This window comes from Protomyctophum bolini, assembly GCF_963924005.1.
Source record: "Protomyctophum bolini genome assembly, chromosome: 22".
Taxonomy (NCBI): domain Eukaryota; kingdom Metazoa; phylum Chordata; class Actinopteri; order Myctophiformes; family Myctophidae; genus Protomyctophum; species Protomyctophum bolini.
Window position 1 is genome coordinate 33,206,544 of NC_137883.1, and position 20,091 is coordinate 33,226,634.

Consider the following 20,091-nt stretch of genomic DNA (forward strand, 5'->3'; position numbering starts at 1 on the left):
TATTTTTTCAATAGCTAAAGCACGGCATGATGCTATAACACCAAAATGGGTTCCTGCCCAAACAAGGCTCGACGCTTAGCATTTTTCCAAGTAGCACGTGTGCGCCTAAGTTGAAAAATCTAGTAGCACACAAATTATTTTAGGAGCACGAAAAATGATGTCATTTTAAGGGGCGCTAGCCCCTCCTATATACAGCCTTTGTCCCCACACATCTCAAAATGAGCCATTGACAATCAACAGAGAAATTACGTCAAAATTCTGCTAAATATGACATAAATTAAACGCCATTGACATTGAAGGGAAAATGTATGTCATATGTAAACGAGCAAATCAGCTAACCAATCACAGGCAACAGGCATTCTGATTGGCCAGTATGAGATGATATCTGATGTATGATGACAAGAGCGCCCCTCACTTCACATGGGTGTGGTTTTCTTTTAATTAAGTGATATGAGGTAGGGGTGGAAAATAATGTCAAATTATTATATCACTATCTTTTCAGCAATTATCACAAAATAGTGATATTCATCATGATATCATTGTTATGTTTGTTTTCATATAATCTATATAATCAATTTGTTTTATGCTAATACTTTGTAGATAGATCGATAGTAGCTCTGTTCCATACCTCTAATACGTGCAACACATTAGAGCTATGGACCAGAGCTAGATAGATAATATGTAGCCCTAGAACGGCTCTTGTTGTTACATACAGTATGCACAGTATTTCACATACAGAGCCATAGAACGGCCAGGTTAATTTCTTGTTCGGGTTCAAACTGTGCGCCATAAATGTGATAAATGCTCCGTTTGTACTCACCCATTAAATAATTCCAAAGACGTGGTGTGAAAAATGGTCCTCTAGTTTTATATCCATGTGAAAGTTCTGGCACAAAACGCGTATTTAGTGAATTATCTCCACTTTTTCAAGAGATGCACACGGACGCCTTTCTCTCCGGGCGAGGGGGACACAGACACAAACACAGACGTCATCACCAATTGACCAGGGAAACACAAAAGTTTGCGGTCACACAATTGGCAGGTGCTTTGCGATAGGTGCTGGGTAATTAATCACACCACCTGTCCATATTTCACTCCACGTCTTTGGGTGAGTACAAACGGAGCATTTATCACATTTATGGCGCACATTTTCATATCTACAAGAAACGATGGAAGCTATCTATGCCTTATGATACATGAAAATTTGCGAAGTATAATTAAATGATCACAGGCATTCTAGGTCTAGATAATATGTTGCTCATGGATGGATAGACAGGCTATCCGTTTTTATCCTGCTGTTCTATCATGTTAGTGTGACATTCAGACAGTGCAGAGGCTGCTCGATGGTGAATTAGTATTGTAACATTCTCCTTGGCTTTGACTGACTGATATTAATACGGTAATCCAGCCAGTTCGGTCATTCACATTATCATTTATGCTGGGTACACGCTTTTGTAAGCAAACGCTAAGCAAGGGTTGTTTTTGATAAACATCAATCCGTCCACTCCGTGTGTGTGTGCGCGCGCGTGCGTGCACGGCTGCACGCTGTTTCACCCGCGTTTGGTTAAAAGTAAGTTACGTTTGAACTTTGAACATTACAAACAAACTTTGCAATAACGTGTCGGGGTCCAAGCAATTCCTTCTGAATCTGTGCTATCATGCTAATGCTATGGGAAGAGCACGGAGCAGCAACACAGGGAGGGGAGGGGCCGTGGGAGCAAAGGGAACAGATCTTCAAATGAACACCGCAATGAGCCTAGCACGTTGTTAGCTTGTAGCTCTTCTCTTTTTGGCGAACGACACCGCCGTTCAGAAATATAAATGTAGGTATAGAACCACGACTATAGAATGTGCACTTGCTGTAGACAGAGACTTGTCTTTATCACGATTGAATGGTCAAATCCTGTAGTCGCACCTGTGCTACAAATTGAATTTTACAACTCGCACAGTGATATTTTTAGTCGCAAATGCGAGTACCTAGTCGCACTGTCGAGCCCTGTGTCTGTATCTCTCTCGTTGCCTCCAGCAGTGAATAATACGTCAATCTAGTAGGACCTGATTACTGACGTGTCTGTCTGTCTGTCTGTCTGTCTGTCTGTCTGTCTGTCTGTCTGTCTGTCTGTCTCTCTCAGGCAGTGCTGAGCTGAGAGGATGGCAGATGGGAAGGTCACCTACCCCCCGGGGGTGAAAGACATCTCCGAGAAAATATCAAAGGAGGAGATGGTCCGCAGGCTCAAGGTCAGTGCAGTAATGGAACACCCTATCCGACTCCAGAAGTCCAAGCATGTCCAGCCAGACTTACAGCTTATCCCATTCTGACCTGAGATCAGTTTCTAAAAATGACTTCTATACATCCTGACAGTTTTCTGAAAAAAGCAGACCTACAAGCTCGTAGCGCGCCACTCGGTGGCGCGCTATGAGCTTGTAGATCTGCTATTTTTCAATAGCTAAAGCATAGCATAATGCTAACACCAAAAGGCGTTCCCGCCGGGTTATACATACAGCTCCGAACAACATCCTTTACATCAATGTTTTTTGCCACGGGGTCAGCAAAAGCTTTCTAAACGCCATAACTCTTTTTGACAGCTATCTCTATCGAAAAGAACACATGTTGTCAGCAACAAACTTAGCAACCTAGGCCAGAGTTCTAGGTCACAGGTTTACTATACACAACAAAGCATGCATGCCACTGCCAGTGGAGATACACACCCATAACATAACATTAATATGTTATGTTAATATGATTACAGTTGAACATAAAGTAGTCCTTAATGAATTTGATAATTTTTATTCTATTCTATATTATGTCAGACCCCAAACAGAAGACTGACCAATGTTTCCTATTATACCTAAGACAGGCAGCCTCTGTAAATTGCTTTAACCCATTTGGGCGGGAACCCCTTTTGGTGTTTTAAACATTGTTATAATTTAGCTATTTTTGAAAAATCGTGAAAATATTTATTTCAGAAAACTGGAGGATTTAGAAGATTTATTTTAAATTTCGAGGTCAGGCCTAAATGGGTTAAACTTAAAATACACCCAAGACATTTTAGTTGATTTTTGTAATCTGTGTTATTCACATGGTCAGTTTTTATATTAATTTGCTATTATTTTAACGTTTGCTTTTTCTGTAAAGCACTTGTGCTTTGTTCTTACTCTGTTTTAAATGTATGTGTAAAGCACCTTGAGCTCCATTTCACAGTGTGAAAGGTGCTATTCAAATAAAGTGTATTATTATTATTATTATTATTATTATTGACCAATGCCGATGTCTGTGTGTCCAGATTGTGTGGAAGACCTTCAAGGACATGGACCAGGACTCCAAGGAGGAGAAGGAGTTGTATCTGAACCTGGCGCTCCACCTGGCCTCGGACCTCTTCCTCAAGCACCCGGACAAGGACGCCAGGGTGCTGGTGGCCTGCTGCCTGGCCGACATCTTCAGGATATACGCCCCGGTGGCTCCGTGCACCTCGCCGGATAAACTGAAGGTGGGGTGAACCCTCATATCTCCATGCAGACGTGTCACAATGTCAAAGATATTGGTATTAACCCATTTTGACCTGGGAACGATTCAGCCAATGTCTTCTAAATCCTGACTGTTTTCTTGAAAAGGCTATGTTTTTCTATGTCAGTCGTTCTCAAACCCTTTCATGTCACTTTTCACGATTCTTCAAAAATAGCAGAGCTGCAAGCTCGTAGCGCGCCACTCGGTGGCGCGCTATGAGCTTGTAGATCTGCTATTTTTCAATTAGCTAAAGCATAACGTACTGCCAAAATGGGTTATATACATTTATGACTAAGACTAATTAAAAAGCACATTGGTATTTATTTTGGTATTTGTTAGCAATCCATCTCCCAGTGGTCTAGCGCATTGTGACGGGGACAGACTCCCACATTATCGGGCTGATACTGGCAATAAGCCTCCCCCGAACATGGTGTTGGCCAAAAGGTTTCCACCGTGACAATATGTGACTATAACAGTACAGTATGTATATAAGACATGGGGGCACTATGACGGTGCAGTAGTAACTGTTGCGTGTCTGTGTTACAGGACATCTTCATGTTCATCACCAGACAACTGGAGGGTCTGGAAGACACCAAGAGTGCTCAGTTCAACAGATACTGCTACCTGCTGGAGGTACAACCCCTGTGATTGATTGCATGTTTGTGATAAACAAAAAATAAGTTAAAACAGTTTAAGGGCCCCAGACGGATAATCGAAAATGTTCCCGTCCCTGTTTAGCCGACGATACTGAACATCTTATAACGTTAATAACTCGCGATCTAAATCATCTCGTCTAATTCTAAGAAAAGAGAATGTGTTGTCCAGTCGCTAGTAGCGGTAGATTGTTGTTGTGGATTGCAGTTAGTGTTTTGGCTACATTTAGCTGCTCCACCCACATCCGGGATAGCATCCGGTCCGTCGGTAAAAGTGCTCCACTGCTATAAATCGCTGGGCACATTTATTTAAAGGCGCAGTGAAATGAAAAATACGTTTTTCACACTTTTAGACCATATCCGTGGTCATCATATGGGCATACCTAACAATGGATGCCAAAAAATCGGAAAATTCTCATTTCTGTGTGTTTTTATATCAAAGGTCCATAAAAACGATTGTATTATTTATTTATTAAAACGAAAACGTGCTGCGTGATGACGTGTAGAGATACACATCGATAAAAGCCAATAAAAATGAAGCTCACATGTTTAATTCCCCATGTCTGCGCATCCATGCAACACAGCTGCTTCTGATTACAGATTACTCCGTTTTTATTTCCATTCAAGATAACATCCAGACAGTGTATTACTCGGTTTCAACTTAATCATCACGCTAAAATATGTTTCTGAAAACATTATAGGGTAGAAATAAGCCACATAACAGTAAACTGGTTGTGCTGGGCGACCGTCTGATTTATAAACAAACAACACCACGCTGTTGCGCATAGCATTAGCCACCGTCCCTAGCTACCGTCCCATCGCCTGAAGGGATGCGACACTCTGATTGGTTCAGAAACTTCAGACCGGTGTTTCATGTGGAAACACCATTTTCATGTTGTTCACCATTTCCCGGGCAATTAAGGTGTTTGCGTGAGATATGATATGCGTGATTCCCACCCGCGTATCTCGAGCACCGTCCGAGCGGTGGACTTCAGACTCGGTGTGTGTTTCGGTGAGGGCCTGAAGAAGTGGTGTGCCCAGTTTGAAGTCGTCGGAACAGTGGTTGTCCAGAATGATCTAATAAAGCCCGTCTGTCTGTCTGTCCCTTTGTATGCCCATATACTATACAGATCTCTGTATGGTTGTCTCCTGTGGTGTGAATAACCTGGTTTCTCTCTCTGTCTCGTAGAACATTGCCTGGGTGAAGTCCATATACTATACAGATCTCTGTATGGTTGTCTCTGTGGTGTGAATAACCTGGTTTCTCTCTCTGTCTCGTAGAACATTGCCAGGGTGAAGTCCTACAACATCTGCGTTGAACTAGAAGACAGCAACGAGATCTTTACCCAGCTGTACAGAACGCTGTTCACTGTCATCATAAAGTGAGTACCATAGCCTGTGTGTGTGTGTGTGTGTGTGTGTGTGTTGCATTCATTGTCATACGCGTACAGCAGCAGTGAATCTGTCAATTCAATTCAAATGGCTTTATTGGCATGAGAAAACATGCGTTTACATTGCCAAAGCAAAACGTGGAACAGAATCTCCAGTCTACAGTAAATCTCTCGCTCATTATAAAGAAACAAACAGTGGAGCCATCTCTCTCCGACCCCCACCCACCTGCCCGCCTCACACGCATGCACCCCCCCCCCTGCCTCACACACATGCACCCCCCCCCCCCCTGCCTGTGTGCCTGTGCCTGTGTGCGTGCGTGCACGTTTCTCCCAGTGAATGGGAGTTAATGAGACGAGCATTGGTGACTTGTCAGTCATTGACACACCAGGTCTGATAATAAGCCATGCTTCTCCATTGTAATGTAATCTACAATCGCTACACCGTAACACAGGGAGGGTAATGGAGTTTACAGCATGATTGATAATTCTGTAGTAGCAAATTCAATGCACCAAGAGAAACTCCCTGTCTTGTTCTCTGTTTCACTGTGTCCTCTTGAAAGATATATCGATACATCTGCCTCTTCATTTCTCTTATGTGTCGGTGACTTTGTTTTCAAACCTGTGACCTTATTGCTACAAATCGGAAGTCCCCAACCACACGCACGTCGCACGCATGCACACACACACACACACACACACACACACACACACACACACACACACACACACACGCTCTTGTACTGTCATTAACCACTTGAAACCCAGTAGCCATATTCTCGGTGGAACATTATCCCAAAATAGCTGATCTACAAGCTCAAAACGTGTCGCAATGTGACATGTTTTGACCTTGTAGATCAGCTATTTTTGGCAAAGAGATTTGGTGTTGACGGGGAATAAAGTGGTCCAAGTACAGGTCCAAATATCAGGTCCAGTCCACTTAAGTCTAGAGGGTGGTTGGAGCTGGACGTTGCTAATGCTGGGAACCGTACGTTGGATGTTTTGATTGATTAACTCGGCTGTTAGTGGTTAGGATCCTTGATGAACCTTGTTTGTTTCCCCAGCAACGGTCACAACCAGAAGGTGCACATGCACATGGTGGATCTGATGAGCTCCATCATCTGTGAGGGAAACACCGTCTCCCAGGAGCTGCTGGACACTGTACTGGTCAACCTGGTACCGGCACACAAGGTAGGAAGTAACGCACTCGCACAGTACACACACGCACACACACACACACACACACGGCTACTTTCGGTGTGCGACACTGGCACACTGTTTACCCCATTAAGACCAGAGGCCGATTCTATAAATGCCTTCTATCAGCAGTTCTTAACCCATTCTGGGTTCGTTTGTCAGTTGCACATGCAAATATTGTTGTTGTCGGGGCAGAAACCTTGTGCTTTTTACGTTTGCTTTTTCTGTTGCTTTTCAGGATTCAAATAAATAAAAAATGGCAAAATTAGCAGATCTACAAACGGGTCGCTTTGCGCCACATTTAGAGCTTCAACACCTGCTTTGATGCTTTTGTGTGACACTGCAGTATGATCAAGTGGGGCATTAATTAACCCATTCTGACCTGAGATCAGATTCATACGAGGTTTCCACTGGACACACACTGGATCTGATTGACCCATTCTGACCTGAGATCAGATTCTAAAAAACGTCAGTGGTTCTTCGATTTTTCAAAAAATAGCAGACCTACAAGCTCGTAGCGCGCCACTCGGTGGCGCGATATGAGCTTGTAGATCTGCTATTTTTCAATAGGTAAAGCATAACATGATGCTAACACCAAAATGGGTGCCCGGTCAGAATGGGTTAATTAACACAAACAAAGAAAACATTTGGAGATAAGAGGTTTCTGCCCAACAGCGACGATATACAGTATGTAATGACTGACACCACAGACGGTATACATGAAGTCTGAGATGCACATGGGATCCATGCCGTTCCCATATGGATCTAGAGTTCCATACGAACCGCCCCCCATTCACACATGCGTAATTATGGCTACCATGTTATTATTGTTGACCTCGTTTCCATGTTCTCTCTCTGTGTGTGTGTGTGTGTGTGTGTGTGTGTGTGTGTGTGTGTGTGTGTGTGTGTGTGTGCACACGTGTGTGTAGAATCTGAACAAGCAGGCGTACGACCTGGCCAAGGCTCTCTTGGAGAGGACCGCTCAGGCCATCGAACCCTACATCTTTAATGTGAGACGACAAACCTTTGGTTTTCACAATGAGTGGTGGTTGAATGCAAGGAATTTTGTTCATCATGCATGTCCACAAGGAGTTTGTAGAAGTCTGCGTCACCTGAGCCTTTAGACTGGAAAAATGCACTGATTATAAATTGAATTTCAGTAAATATACTGAAAATACTCTTTACTATTTTGTGATTCATAGACTATGGAAATGGCCTCATTTAGCTACTCCTCCAGACACGTTTTAAAGTATGTAAAGAAATTACATTGCTATGATTAATATTTAATTTAACCACATACAAAGTAAAACGAACAAACAAAAAACCCTATGGAAGCACATCTACTATTTCTCCCTCATTGAGAAATTCAGGTCCCACACATTATTTATTTATGTTAAAAATAAATTAATTCATAAAAATAAAAGCACTTGCAAAGTTATATGTAATACAGTTGTGTATTCTTATGACATTAATTTCATTATATTTCTTTTCATATTCCATCTGAATTAGTTACTGAGCACCGTAATCAATTGATATTAAAAAAGGCATGATACACTGATAAGGCGTCATCGGCAACGAGGTACATACGGAAATAGGCATCAAAAGGCGCACTCGGCAGTCTGTGAGTTAAAATACCACAACCTCTCAGCTCGCCCAGCACCGCTCCGCTGCTCAAAGCAAAGACATGGCAGGTTTCAGCAAGTGGCTTATTTGCATATTGGACCACAATAGGAATGTAGGATTGGTGACATCACACGGCTGGCTCAGAAGTAAAGAATCAAAGAAGCAACACATCTTTCAGTCCAACATCCAGTTGAACAATATGAAAGTCACAGGCACATTCTGATAGGGAAAGATCAGAGTTGTAGCAAACCTGCACTCTTCTGGGCGTTTGTTCCAGATATGTGCTGCATAAAAATGGAATGCTTATTCACCACATTTAGTGCTTCAGTGTAAAAAAAGAAAATGAGACTAGCAACTGTATTTTTAAATAAATGATTTGAGGAGCCAGTGCAAAGATCTGAGAACTAGAGTGATATGATCCACTGGTAATTAGTATGGACTCGAGCAGTAGCAGCAACTGCAGTCATCTGATAATTATCCACATACTGCTGAGTGCTGAGACATACTGTATGATTGGTCCTTTAACTTTGATATATTCTTAAGATGATGCCAGGCTGACTTGTAATGGTCTTAATGTGGCTGTTTAAATTCAGGTCTGAGTGACTCCACTGAGATTTCTGCCTTGGGTTGTTAACTACTTGTTCATGAAACGAATGCAAATACTGGCCCGTTATATCGACTGGCTGTCAGGCTCCAGTTTGTGTATACGTAAGAAAATGAAGGGAGTGTCTAAGATAGAAGAGATGAAGCGAAAGCACTATATGTCAACTCTGTCAGGTAGAAACCCCATATGTCAATTTCTTTTGTGTGCAAAAAAGTAGCAGATCTACAAGTTCAAACCGTGTCGCTTAGTGCTGTTTCAAGCTTGTAGATCTGCTACGTGTTAGGCATTTTTGTGATGCTGTAGTATGATCAAGTAGGGCGTTAAAAAACATAAAAGGTTAAACTATGGAGAAAAGAGGTTTCTGCCTGACAGGATATACTGAACCTGCACTGTACGTATTCTATCCATACTTTTCAATCCCTCCATTCATGGCCCTGTCTGTAATGTCTCTCGCAGTACTGTTGTAGAAGGCAGAAGTGTTCACGTCATGTCTTTTCGACATGCTTCTGTCACGTGTCCGCTATTCGCTTATAGCGTCCCACTATGAGAAAGGCAGCTTGTGTATGAGTCTCGTCTATCCTGTCGCCTCTTATTAGGGATGCCAGAAAGTGACCATCAGCCAAATCGAATATTGGACAGCTCTGCTGATTAATAATCAATTAATTGAGGGGCTGGTATGAAGTACTTGATATAAACAGAAAACTTTCAGTTCACTAGTCTACACTCTACTCTACAACTGCCTTCATTTCATATGATTGTCTGTCTGGCAGTCACTTAACAAGCGATCGTTAACTGTGTCTGTTAGAGAGAGGGGCAGAGATGAGTGGCTTTGCTCAACTTGATTTATACTTATATTCTCCACTCTGATGAAGGTACATGTTCGATATATCATGCAGCCTTACTTATTAGCCTATATGTTGGCTATTCCATTTATTTATTTTTTGATTTTCGATTATGAAATAAAATCGATTTCAGAGACTCCGTTGTTGGCATCCCTACCTCTTATCTGTCTCTTCTCTCTCCATCCGTCCGTCCGTCAGTTCTTCAACCAGGTGCTGATGGGGAAGACGTCCGTCAGTGACCTGTCAGAACACGTGTTTGATCTCATCCTAGAGCTGTACAACATCGACAGTCATCTCCTGCTGTCTGTGCTGGCTCAGCTGGAGTTCAAACTCGAGGTACCACACTCACTTTATCCCATTCTGACCTGAGATCAGATTAAAAAAATGTCTTCTACATCCTGACAGTTTTCTGAAAAAGCTATGTTTCTATGTCGGTCGATTTTTCAAAAATAGCAGACCTACAAGCTCGAGTGGCGCGCTATGAGCTTGTAGATCTGCTATTTTTCAATGGCTAAAGCATAGCGTAATGCTAACAACAAAAGGGGTTCTGTCCTGTTTTACACTTGATCGTACGCCAATGTTGTGGTGTGTGTGTGTGTGTGTGTGGGGAAAAAAGCAGATCTGTAAGCTCACATGATGAATGCAACATGTTGTGAGCTTGTAATAATGCACTGTCGACTGACTCGACTCCTTGTAGTGTAGTGAGACTATAGCTGCTGTGCGAGGTTTAGTGCAAACCAAGGGAACTTCACTTGCGAACCAAGGGAGTCAACCAGTGCGCCTCAGCCTGGCCCTACATGGCCGGTGCGTCACAGGAGCAGGGACAACGGTTGCGGGAGGGATAGACAGTGGAGCAGCTCGGACAGTTTCAACCTTTTATTCGGGTGCTAGTACAAGAAATGACTGACGTTGCAATCTTTCGATCTCCCTCAGTCATTAATTTCACTTTCCGTTTACACTCTGATTGGTGTTACTGGTCTTACTATTCCTCATTACTAGTCCTTATTAGCAGACGGTGCAAAGTAGTTGAGATACCGGCAGTAGTATTGGTTAGGTTATAGGAGCAGTAGCGGTAGCGGAAATAGTAGTAGCATTAGTAATAGTGCTTGTACTACAGGCAGTAGTAGTATTGCTCGTAGCAGCACCATCCATAGACATGAATACATATGCATACACGCATTAGGAGACTGTTATGGTTATTTTAATTGTGGAGAGACCTGTGACCTACATGTATTAGGAGGCACGGCTCGCCATAGCCAAAGTGGCAAAATGAACAGACATATTCCACACATGGACCGCCACACCAATACGGCGACCCCTGTCAACGCATTGCTCCAGTGAGCAACAGCAGCCAATGCGATATTAGGCGTAGCAGCTGCCTGTCAGCGGCAGCAACAGTACTGTCAGCAGCAGCAATATTCTTTTATTATTCCTCACATGTGTATGAGAGTGTGTTTTATAGGCATAATGACGCCTCAGCAGCACTCTGCTGTGATGGATCAGTCTCATTAGCTGTTAACAGAGAGCCTGCATCACCAACACAGTCTCTGTCGCAAGTTGCTTTTCCACTGCATGGCTACCTGTTCAGCTCAACTGTAGGATACTGTGTTCTACTACATGCTACCTAATCCACTGGTTCTTAAAACCTTTTCATGTCAAATAATATGTAATTAGCAGAGGACCCCCATCTGAAAATGTTTTGTGCCAGGGACACCCAGAATCACACATTTTAGGTCAAAACTTCCAGTACTCGTGAGGTTTGTTTGAGCTCTAATCCCTGGAGTGTTACCACCGCAACATGCGGTGGTAACACTCCATCTCCTTTATGTACCTGTAGGTCTGTCTTTATGTACCTGTAGGTATGTCTAACGACCTTCTTTATATGCTCTGTCTGATTAACACAGTACTTTACATATTGCCATATCTTTCCTCTTATGTCCTCTGCATTATTGGACTATTTCCGTCCTTGCATCTTCATTTTTCTCTCTCTCGCTCTCTCGCTCTCTCTCTCTCTCTCTCTCTCTCTCCCTCCCCCCACACTGATTGATGGACAAAACTGCTTCCCTTCATGAGCTATGAAAATGATACGGCGGCTGAATGTGGATGACTTGTTATAGCTGTCAGCTTCACATCTTTGTTTATTGTCTGTCTGTCTGTCTCTCTGTCTCTCTCTCAGAGTAACGATAATGACGAGCGGCTGCAGGTTGTCAAGCTGTTGGCCAAGATGTTTGGGGTCAAAGACTCTGTTCTGAGACGCCAACTCAAATCTCTGTGGCAGTGCTACCTGGGCAGGTGGGCATTACACTGTGTGTGTGTGTGTGTGTGTGTGTGTGTGTGAGAGAATGCATGTCATGTAGTTTGGTTCTTTTTCATCCGTGCTGACTGCCAGAGGTGGTTCCCCTTTGAATATTCAGTGCTTAAAAGCACCGCCTCTGGCGGTCACTGGAGATTTATAAAACTGTTTTATATTTATAAAACTAACAGGGTGGTGTGTGTGTGCTGCTGCTGTGATGTTCCAACTGTGTGTGTGATGTTCCAACAGGTTCAATGACATCCACGTCCCCATCAGACTGGAGTGTGTCAAGTTTGCCGGCCACTGTCTAATGAACCACCCAGACCTGGCTAAAGACCTAACGGGTATAGCGTTGATTTACACACACAAACGCACACATGAGTTTTTTGTTTTCATTTTATTCTGCATCTTTATGTAAGCCTGAAGCCGAAAAGTATAGCAGATGTACACAAGCTCACATGTCTCCCACAGAACTCCTGAAGGTCAGGTCACATGACCCGGTGGAGGAGATCCGCTATGACGTCACCGTCTCCATAGTAAAGGCTGCCAAGAAGGACCTGGCGCTGGTGAACGACGCCCTGCTCAACTTTGTCAAAGAGAGGACCCTGGACAAGAAGGTGTGTGTGTGTGTGTGTGTGTGTGTGTGTGTGTGTGTGTGTGTGTGTGTGTGTGTGTGTGTGTGTGTGTGTGTGTGTGTGTGTGTGTGTGTGTTTGTGTGTGTGTGTGTGTGTGTGTGTGTGTGTGTGTGTGTGTGTGTGTGTGTGTGTGTGTGTGTGTGTGTGTGTGTGTGTGTGTGTGTGTGTGTGTGTGTGTGTGTGTGTGTGTGTGTGTGTGTGTGTGTGTGTGTGTGTGTGTGTGTGTGTGTGTGTGTGTGTGTGTGTGTGTGTGTGTGTGTGTGTGTGTGTGTGTGTGTGTGTGTGTGTGTGTGTGTGTGTGTGTGTGTGTGTGTGTGGCTCAATCTGGTTGACTGTAGAACAGCAAGAACATAGGGTTTAGAACAATAATACCACTTTACATATTGTGCCAATTGTTTAGGAAATAGACACTAGGTCGGGGGAAACCTTCCATGCTGTTTCACAAATCAAATAAATTAGGACTTGTTAGCCTGACAAAAGGTTTCTTTTTGCTTTGTTCCATGGGTCTAGTGGCGTGTGCGACTGTGCGTGAAGAGGTTCACTTTGCTTTGTTCCCGGTGTTCATTTTGTTGACTAGGGTTTTTCAGAAGACTAAATGGGACTAAGACTAACTGGTGTGTTATTCAAAAGACTAAGACTAAATAAAAATGATTCTGAATAAATGTCCACCGTTTGTTCCATGGGTCTAGTGGCGTGTGCGACTGTGCGTGAAGAGGTTCACTTTGCTTTGTTCCCAGTGTTGACTAGGGTTTGACTAGGGTTTTTCAGTAGACTAAATAGGACTAAGACTAACTGGTGTGTTATTCAAAAGACTAAGACTATGTACTAAAATGTCCACCGTTTGTTCCATGGGTCTAGCTGGGTGTGCGTGAGCAGGCCATGATGGGCCTGGCATCCATCTACATGAAGTACTCCCTCCTGGGGAGAGGAGGCCGGGAGGCGTCCAAACAGATCTCCTGGATCAAAGACAAGCTGCTCCACATCTACTACCAGAACTCCATCGACGACAGGTAACGTTAAGGTTATCCCATTCTGACCTGAGATCAGATTCTAAAAATGTCTATTACATCCTGACAGTTTCATTATTAACCCATTATGAGCTTGTAGAGCTGCTATTTTTCAATAGCTAAAGCACGACATGATGCTAACACCAAAATGGGTTGAGGTTAAAGTCGAATGCCTCAAATCTGTGATTCCTTCCACTGATCAGGAACATAATATAATATCAAATGAACGGCAATGTGAGACAAGGCAGGTTGATGAGGTTACAGATGACAGGCGGACTGATAGAGAGAGAGAGAGAGAGAGGCCCGTCATTTATGGAGTCATGGACGCGGGAGAGAGCGTGTATTAACCCATTCTGACCTGAGATCAGATTCTAAAAATGTCTTCTACATCCTGACTGCTCTGAAAAAGCTATGTTTCTATGGCAGTCGTTCTTCGATTTTTCTAAAATAGCAGACCTACAAGCTATGAGCTTGTAGATCTGCTATTTTTCAATAGCTAAAGCATAACGTAATGCCAAAAGGGGTTCCCGCCCAAAATGGGTTAAAGAAGTAAAATGGATTGTGTGTGCGCGTGCGCCACATTTCACCACAAGTACAGGTATTGTAGATTTTGAGAAGTAGACAATTTTCTTGGTCCTCAAAAGAGACATGGATGTTTTATGGTTGAAACAAGAATTGATGACATCAATTCATTACCAGCTACTGCCTTCTATCCCATGGCTGAAAGGTCGGCTATTGGCAAAAGGTGTGTGGTTGCCTAGAGACGAGGCAGCCAATCGGGACGATAGCTTGTCAGTACAGCCAATGAGAAACGTAGGTCTCGACTACAGCAAAGCACCGCAGAGAGAACATTGACCAGCTTTGCTTACACAGCAACATCTGGTCATTGTCTTAACCCATTCTGACCTGGCACACATTTTGGTGTTAGCATCATGTTATGCTTTAGCTATTGAAAAATAGCAGATCTACAAGCTCATATCGCGCCACCGAGTGGCGCGATACGAGCTTGTAGGTCTGCTATTTTTGAAAAATTCGAAGAACGACTGACATTTTTAGAATCTGATCTCAGGTCAGAATGGGTTCATCAGACCAGTGTGTGTCCCGTGGAAACCTCGTATGAATCTGATCTCAGGTCAGAATGGTTTAAAATGTTGATGTCCTCACCAGTATAGTAATGCAAACCTGTGTGTGCCCACAGACTCATGGATTCATGGTTTTTTGGATTCCATGTTACGCAATGAAAATAGCCGATCTACAAGCTCTCAATGTGGCATGGATGCATTTTAGAAACATTTTTCAGTGGTGATATTTCATTTAGCTTTATTCCATGCAGACTGCTGGTGGAGCGTATCTTTGCTCAGTTCATGGTTCCTCACAACCTGGAGACCACAGAGAGGATGAAGTGTCTATATTACCTGTATGCTACGCTGGACCCCAATGCTGTCAAGTAAGACACACACACACACACACACACACACACACACACACACACACACGTCACACACACTATTTTGCATAATCACATTAGAAGAAATCAAAACATTGCTCAATAAACATGGTGTTGAAAACTCTTGTAACCACACGGTGAAGATGCAAGGCTTTCTCGCGGCGGTGGCTCAGGGGTAGAGTGCCTGGATGGGAACCGCAAGGTTGCCAGTTCGAACCCGGGCTCCCCCCAGAGTTACTGTCGAAGTGTCCTTGAGAAGACACTGAACCCCTAATTGCTCCCGATGTGCTAGTTGGTGCCTTGCATGGTTTCCGCTGCCATCGGTGTATGAATGTATGTGTGTGAATGGGTGAATGTGATGCACAATCTATGTAAAGCGGCTGGGATAAAGGTGCTATATAAATGCACCATTTACCATATTACCATGAGCGGATGTAGAATACGCACGTTTCGATCTATTTGATCTTCATCGGGTCATGTGAACATACACAAAAGTTTGTACTTACCAATACCATATTCTATATTTTCTGTTGTTGTGGGGAAAGCCTTCGCTGAACATAGCTGATCGACAGTCGATCTGCCATTTTCTGTGAAAGCTTTACCCACACTACAGATGCTGGGGTTTAAGTGGTTACTAACTGAACCAGCTGGAAGCTTTAATTTCATGCCCCTGACCAATCAAATGCGTATGCATACACAGTGTTGTTTCTACTCCCACCCTGCTCCCTCTGACACACACCTACTACATGCTTTCTCACTTCTCCCTTTTAGCCGGGGAGCCAGTCACCCAAAATTTGAGAAGACCTGTGATGTCATGACATACTTTTTATTTGTGTTTTTTCTATTAATTTGGTCATTAAGGTCCACAGAATGACTTCTGCCGGAAACATTGCGGAAAAAAAGTTATGGCCATTTTTTAATTTAAGCGGCCATTTTTTAATTTAAGCTACTTAAAGCATGATGACATATTATGTCTATACAAAAATGGCCATAACTTTATTTTCGCCATCTTTCCGGCAGTGCATACCTCTCATTCTGTGGACCTTAATGACCAAGTGAATAGAGAAAAACACAAATAAAAAGTATGTCATGACATCACAGGTTAATCTCTATTCCTTGAGCTTTTGGGCATGTGGCTCCCTGGCTATTTTTATCTACACTCTCTTATCTCTCCATTCTCTTTCCACTCTTTACGAGCTTCATTATTGGCCTGAGAAAACATGCATTTACATTGCCAAAGCAAATGTGGAACATAACAATCAAAACAAAACAATGTATGCATGTACAATTACATGGGAATAAAGACATGTGCAAACAGAACCATGTTGTATTGCAACGTAGAGGCAGGACTATCTTATGAAACTATATTAAAAAAAAAAATCTATCAGAAATAGTAATACATCCATATAGGAAAGGTTGGCATGGTATAAGCCTTTGAAACGGTTAACGGCAATGTTTCAATGTTTTGCATTCACTTGGTATAAAACATTTGGGAGAAATAGCAGCAATTTATTCGAATGTACTTAAAGATAGTTCATAATTGCCAAAGTATTTCTATGTAAAGAGATCATTTGGTGTAAACGGTGCAGGGATACACGCAATGTGTTCTCTCTCTCTCTCTCAGGGCTCTGAATGAGATGTGGAAATGTCAGAACATGTTGAGACATCATGTCAAAGACCTGCTGGACCTTGTCAAACAGCCCAAGGTAACAGCACTGCTCTGCATGCAGATATGATCACGGGGACCAGTGGGTTACTCATTACCCATGTCAAGTTTCCCTTCAATTAACTTGGGCTGTTCAGGATAATTACATGCACGCACGCACGCACACACACACACACACACACACACACACACACACTGAATACTATCTGAAGCTGCTGTATCGATCGAAAATGACTCGAAAATGTTCTTAAATACTTTCTTGCGCTTTTGTCTGTTTTCAACATAATGTCTAGTCGGAAACATCCAGCAAAGCTGTGTCCGACAAGGTGACTGTGATCACAAGTAAGTGACACACAATCACACGCACACACTTTGCCATCAAATCTAAAATAGTATACCGTTGCTGAAAGGTAGGTTGGCAACCTTGTACTTTATATCCAGTCAATATAGTTATTATTTAGCCACAAGCTCTTGTTAATACTTGGTTCAGTACTTATAAAACCCACAGAAAGACAAAACCACGTTCACTTTTAAAAGGGATAAATTGCCTAGCTACCATAGCCACTTTTGTGTGACACTAGTAGGCTGAAGTACTACCTGAATTACATGACTGCTGTCTCACCAAAAAAAAAGAAATTGTGTGTGTGTGTGTGTGTGTGTGTGTGTGTGTGTGTGTGTGTGTGTGTGTGTGTGTGTGTGTGTGTGTGTGTGTGTGTGTGTGTGTGTGTGTGTGTGTGTGTGTGTGTGTGTGTGTGTGTGTGTGTGTGTGTGTGTGTGTGTGTGTGTGTGTGTGTGTGTGTGTGTGTGTGTGTGTGTGTGTGTGTGTGTGTGTGTGTGTGTGTGTGTGTGTGTGTGTGTGTGTGTGTGTGTGTGTGTGTGTGTGTGTGTGTGTGTGTGTGTGTGTGTGTGTGTGTGTGTGTGTGTGTGTGTGTGTGTGTGTGTGTGTGTGTGTGTGTGTGTGTGTGTGTGTGTGTGTGTGTGTGTGTGTGTGTGTGTGTGTGTGTGTGTGTGTGTGTGTGTGTGTGTGTGTGTGTGTGTGTGTGTGTGTGTGTGTGTGTGTGTGTGTGTGTGTGTGTGTGTGTGTGTGTGTGTGTGTGTGTGTGTGTGTGTGTGTGTGTGTGTGTGTGTGTGTGTGTGTGTGTGTGTGTGTGTGTGTGTGTGTGTGTGTGTGTGTGTGTGTGTGTGTGTGTGTGTGTGTGTGTGTGTGTGTGTGTGTGTGTGTGTGTGTGTGTGTGTGTGTGTGTGTGTGTGTGTGTGTGTGTGTGTGTGTGTGTGTGTGTGTGTGTGTGTGTGTGTGTGTGTGTGTGTGTGTGTGTGTGTGTGTGTGTGTGTGTGTGTGTGTGTGTGTGTGTGTGTGTGTGTGTGTGTGTGTGTGTGTGTGTGTGTGTGTGTGTGTGTGTGTGTGTGTGTGTGTGTGTGTGTGTGTGTGTGTGTGTGTGTGTGTGTGTGTGTGTGTGTGTGTGTGTGTGAGTGTGAGTGAGTGAGAGAGACCTTCAAGGCCCAGGACTTTGTGAAGAAGCTGGCCCAGGTGCTGGATGACGACGAGAGGATCCGAGACCAGCTGGAGACCCTGGTCAGCCCGTCCTGCTCCTGTAAACAGGCCGAAGTGTGTGTGGTGAGTGCACCCCAGAGCTCTGTGCTAGGCGTTGAGTCAGAACTCAGTAGTGGAGTTCTTACTGCTCATTAGGAGCACCTGAAGACTATAAAAGGCCATTCAAACAATGGTCTGTTACTCTGTTGAAATGTTTATTTACTTGAATGTTTGGAATACTGCTTTAATATGTTCATGGTTTGACTACCATTTAAGTCGGTTTAAAGCTGCTATAAGCAATAATATGTCAACATTTTAATGACTTTTTTGTATTCAGACAGCCAGCAATGGGTAGAATGCTCCCAACAAAAACGTTAGTCTCTGTGACACATCTAGGGGCCACAATCTGCATTAAAAGATTTTCCTAGAAGCTTTGTCTTTGGTCGATTAGCCTGTCTGCTTCCTGATTGGTTAGTCATTGTGACCGGGTTTTTTTGGACCAATGACAAAGCTTCTAGGAATATATTTTAATGCAGATTGCGGCCCCTAGATGTGTCACAGAGACATTTTTTGGAGGGGGAGCGTTCTACCCATTGCTGGCTGTCTGAATACAAAAAAGAAAGAAAAAAAAGTCATTAAAATGTTGACATGTTTATAGCAGCTTTAAGGAACATATTGTAGAACACATTCATTGTGTGTGTTGGGTTCTGTGTTCACACTTGACAGTGTTTTGGGAATTAATTAACTTGTGTTTAAGTATAAATTACAAAAGAATGAGACGAAGAGAAAAACTGTTAATCATTTACATTTAAGAATTTAAAAGACTACTAAAAATGTGGACAATTCATGGTTCACCATAATGTTAAAGGTTTAAAATGCCTATTTAGAAAAGAGCTGATCTACAAGCTCAAGGATCAGCTATTTATCTTTCTTTATTCCAAGTGCTTAAATCGTTACTTGATTTGAAACGTATCTATTCCATTTAAATGGTTCATTTGAAAAAGGTTTCATTTAAAATGCTGACTTTAATAATTTGTCTAAAATATTGACTTTAATAAATTGGAGGTTACGTCATTTAATTTAACATGTAATTGTATAAAAACAAGAGTGGTTAAAAATAACTTATTGATTGGAACTGTTTTCCACTAAACACTGAATCACTTCGGTGAAACAGCCGATGTACACGCCCAGAATAGGGGCATTAGAATGATACCTAAACATCTTCATTACATTTTCAGCTTTATTCCCTGAGTCTACACTACAGTGTATGACTTATATGGATAACAAATGGACGTAATGATTCCGTGTTTGCGTGTGTTTGTCCTCAGCGAGACATTACTAAGAAACTAGGGAGTCCCAAGCAGCCCAGTAACCCCTTCCTGGAAATGGTGAGGTTCCTGTTGGAGAGAATCGCCCCGGTCCACATCGACACAGAGTCCATCAGGTATGTGTTGTTCTGGTCTTACTTTGTTGTTTCTGTGTTTCTTATCTCTACCTGTTTAAATAGTTTAATCCAACAATCAGCGCTGCTTATTATGTGAAACCCGCTATTTGTTTAATGCGTTTAATTCGCCGTTTAAAAATAATAAAAAAGAAACAGCGGATTTGTTGCAGACCTGGTGACGACGCCATCACGTTACGATGACGAAACCGGAAGTCATACTTCTGGTCTAGTCTGTAGGGCTTCGGGGGGAATGAGC

At 42.8% G+C, this 20,091-nt stretch overlaps 2 protein-coding genes across 2 annotated transcripts in view; both read left to right on the top strand.

The window, feature by feature from the left end:
- Positions 1-20,091, top strand: part of coq5 (coenzyme Q5, methyltransferase) — a 241,779-nt gene that overhangs the window by 80,460 nt on the left and 141,228 nt on the right. The gene's annotated exons all lie outside the window — the stretch shown is intronic.
- LOC308309782 (sister chromatid cohesion protein PDS5 homolog B-like) overlaps positions 1-20,091 on the top strand; it is a gene marked incomplete at its 3' end in the record, with an annotated part of 44,338 nt that overhangs the window by 2,292 nt on the left and 21,955 nt on the right. Inside the window, exons 2-17 of the mRNA XM_080755699.1 lie at positions 2,133-2,238; positions 3,285-3,488; positions 4,052-4,138; positions 5,440-5,540; positions 6,611-6,737; positions 7,673-7,753; positions 10,011-10,148; positions 11,989-12,104; positions 12,355-12,449; positions 12,577-12,722; positions 13,599-13,750; positions 15,081-15,194; positions 16,819-16,900; positions 17,154-17,202; positions 18,342-18,475; positions 19,720-19,835. Of these exons, the coding sequence (XP_080611825.1) occupies positions 2,152-2,238; positions 3,285-3,488; positions 4,052-4,138; positions 5,440-5,540; positions 6,611-6,737; positions 7,673-7,753; positions 10,011-10,148; positions 11,989-12,104; positions 12,355-12,449; positions 12,577-12,722; positions 13,599-13,750; positions 15,081-15,194; positions 16,819-16,900; positions 17,154-17,202; positions 18,342-18,475; positions 19,720-19,835 (1,829 nt within the window). The 5' untranslated portion in view covers positions 2,133-2,151. The remainder of the gene's footprint in view (positions 1-2,132; positions 2,239-3,284; positions 3,489-4,051; positions 4,139-5,439; positions 5,541-6,610; positions 6,738-7,672; positions 7,754-10,010; positions 10,149-11,988; positions 12,105-12,354; positions 12,450-12,576; positions 12,723-13,598; positions 13,751-15,080; positions 15,195-16,818; positions 16,901-17,153; positions 17,203-18,341; positions 18,476-19,719; positions 19,836-20,091) is intronic.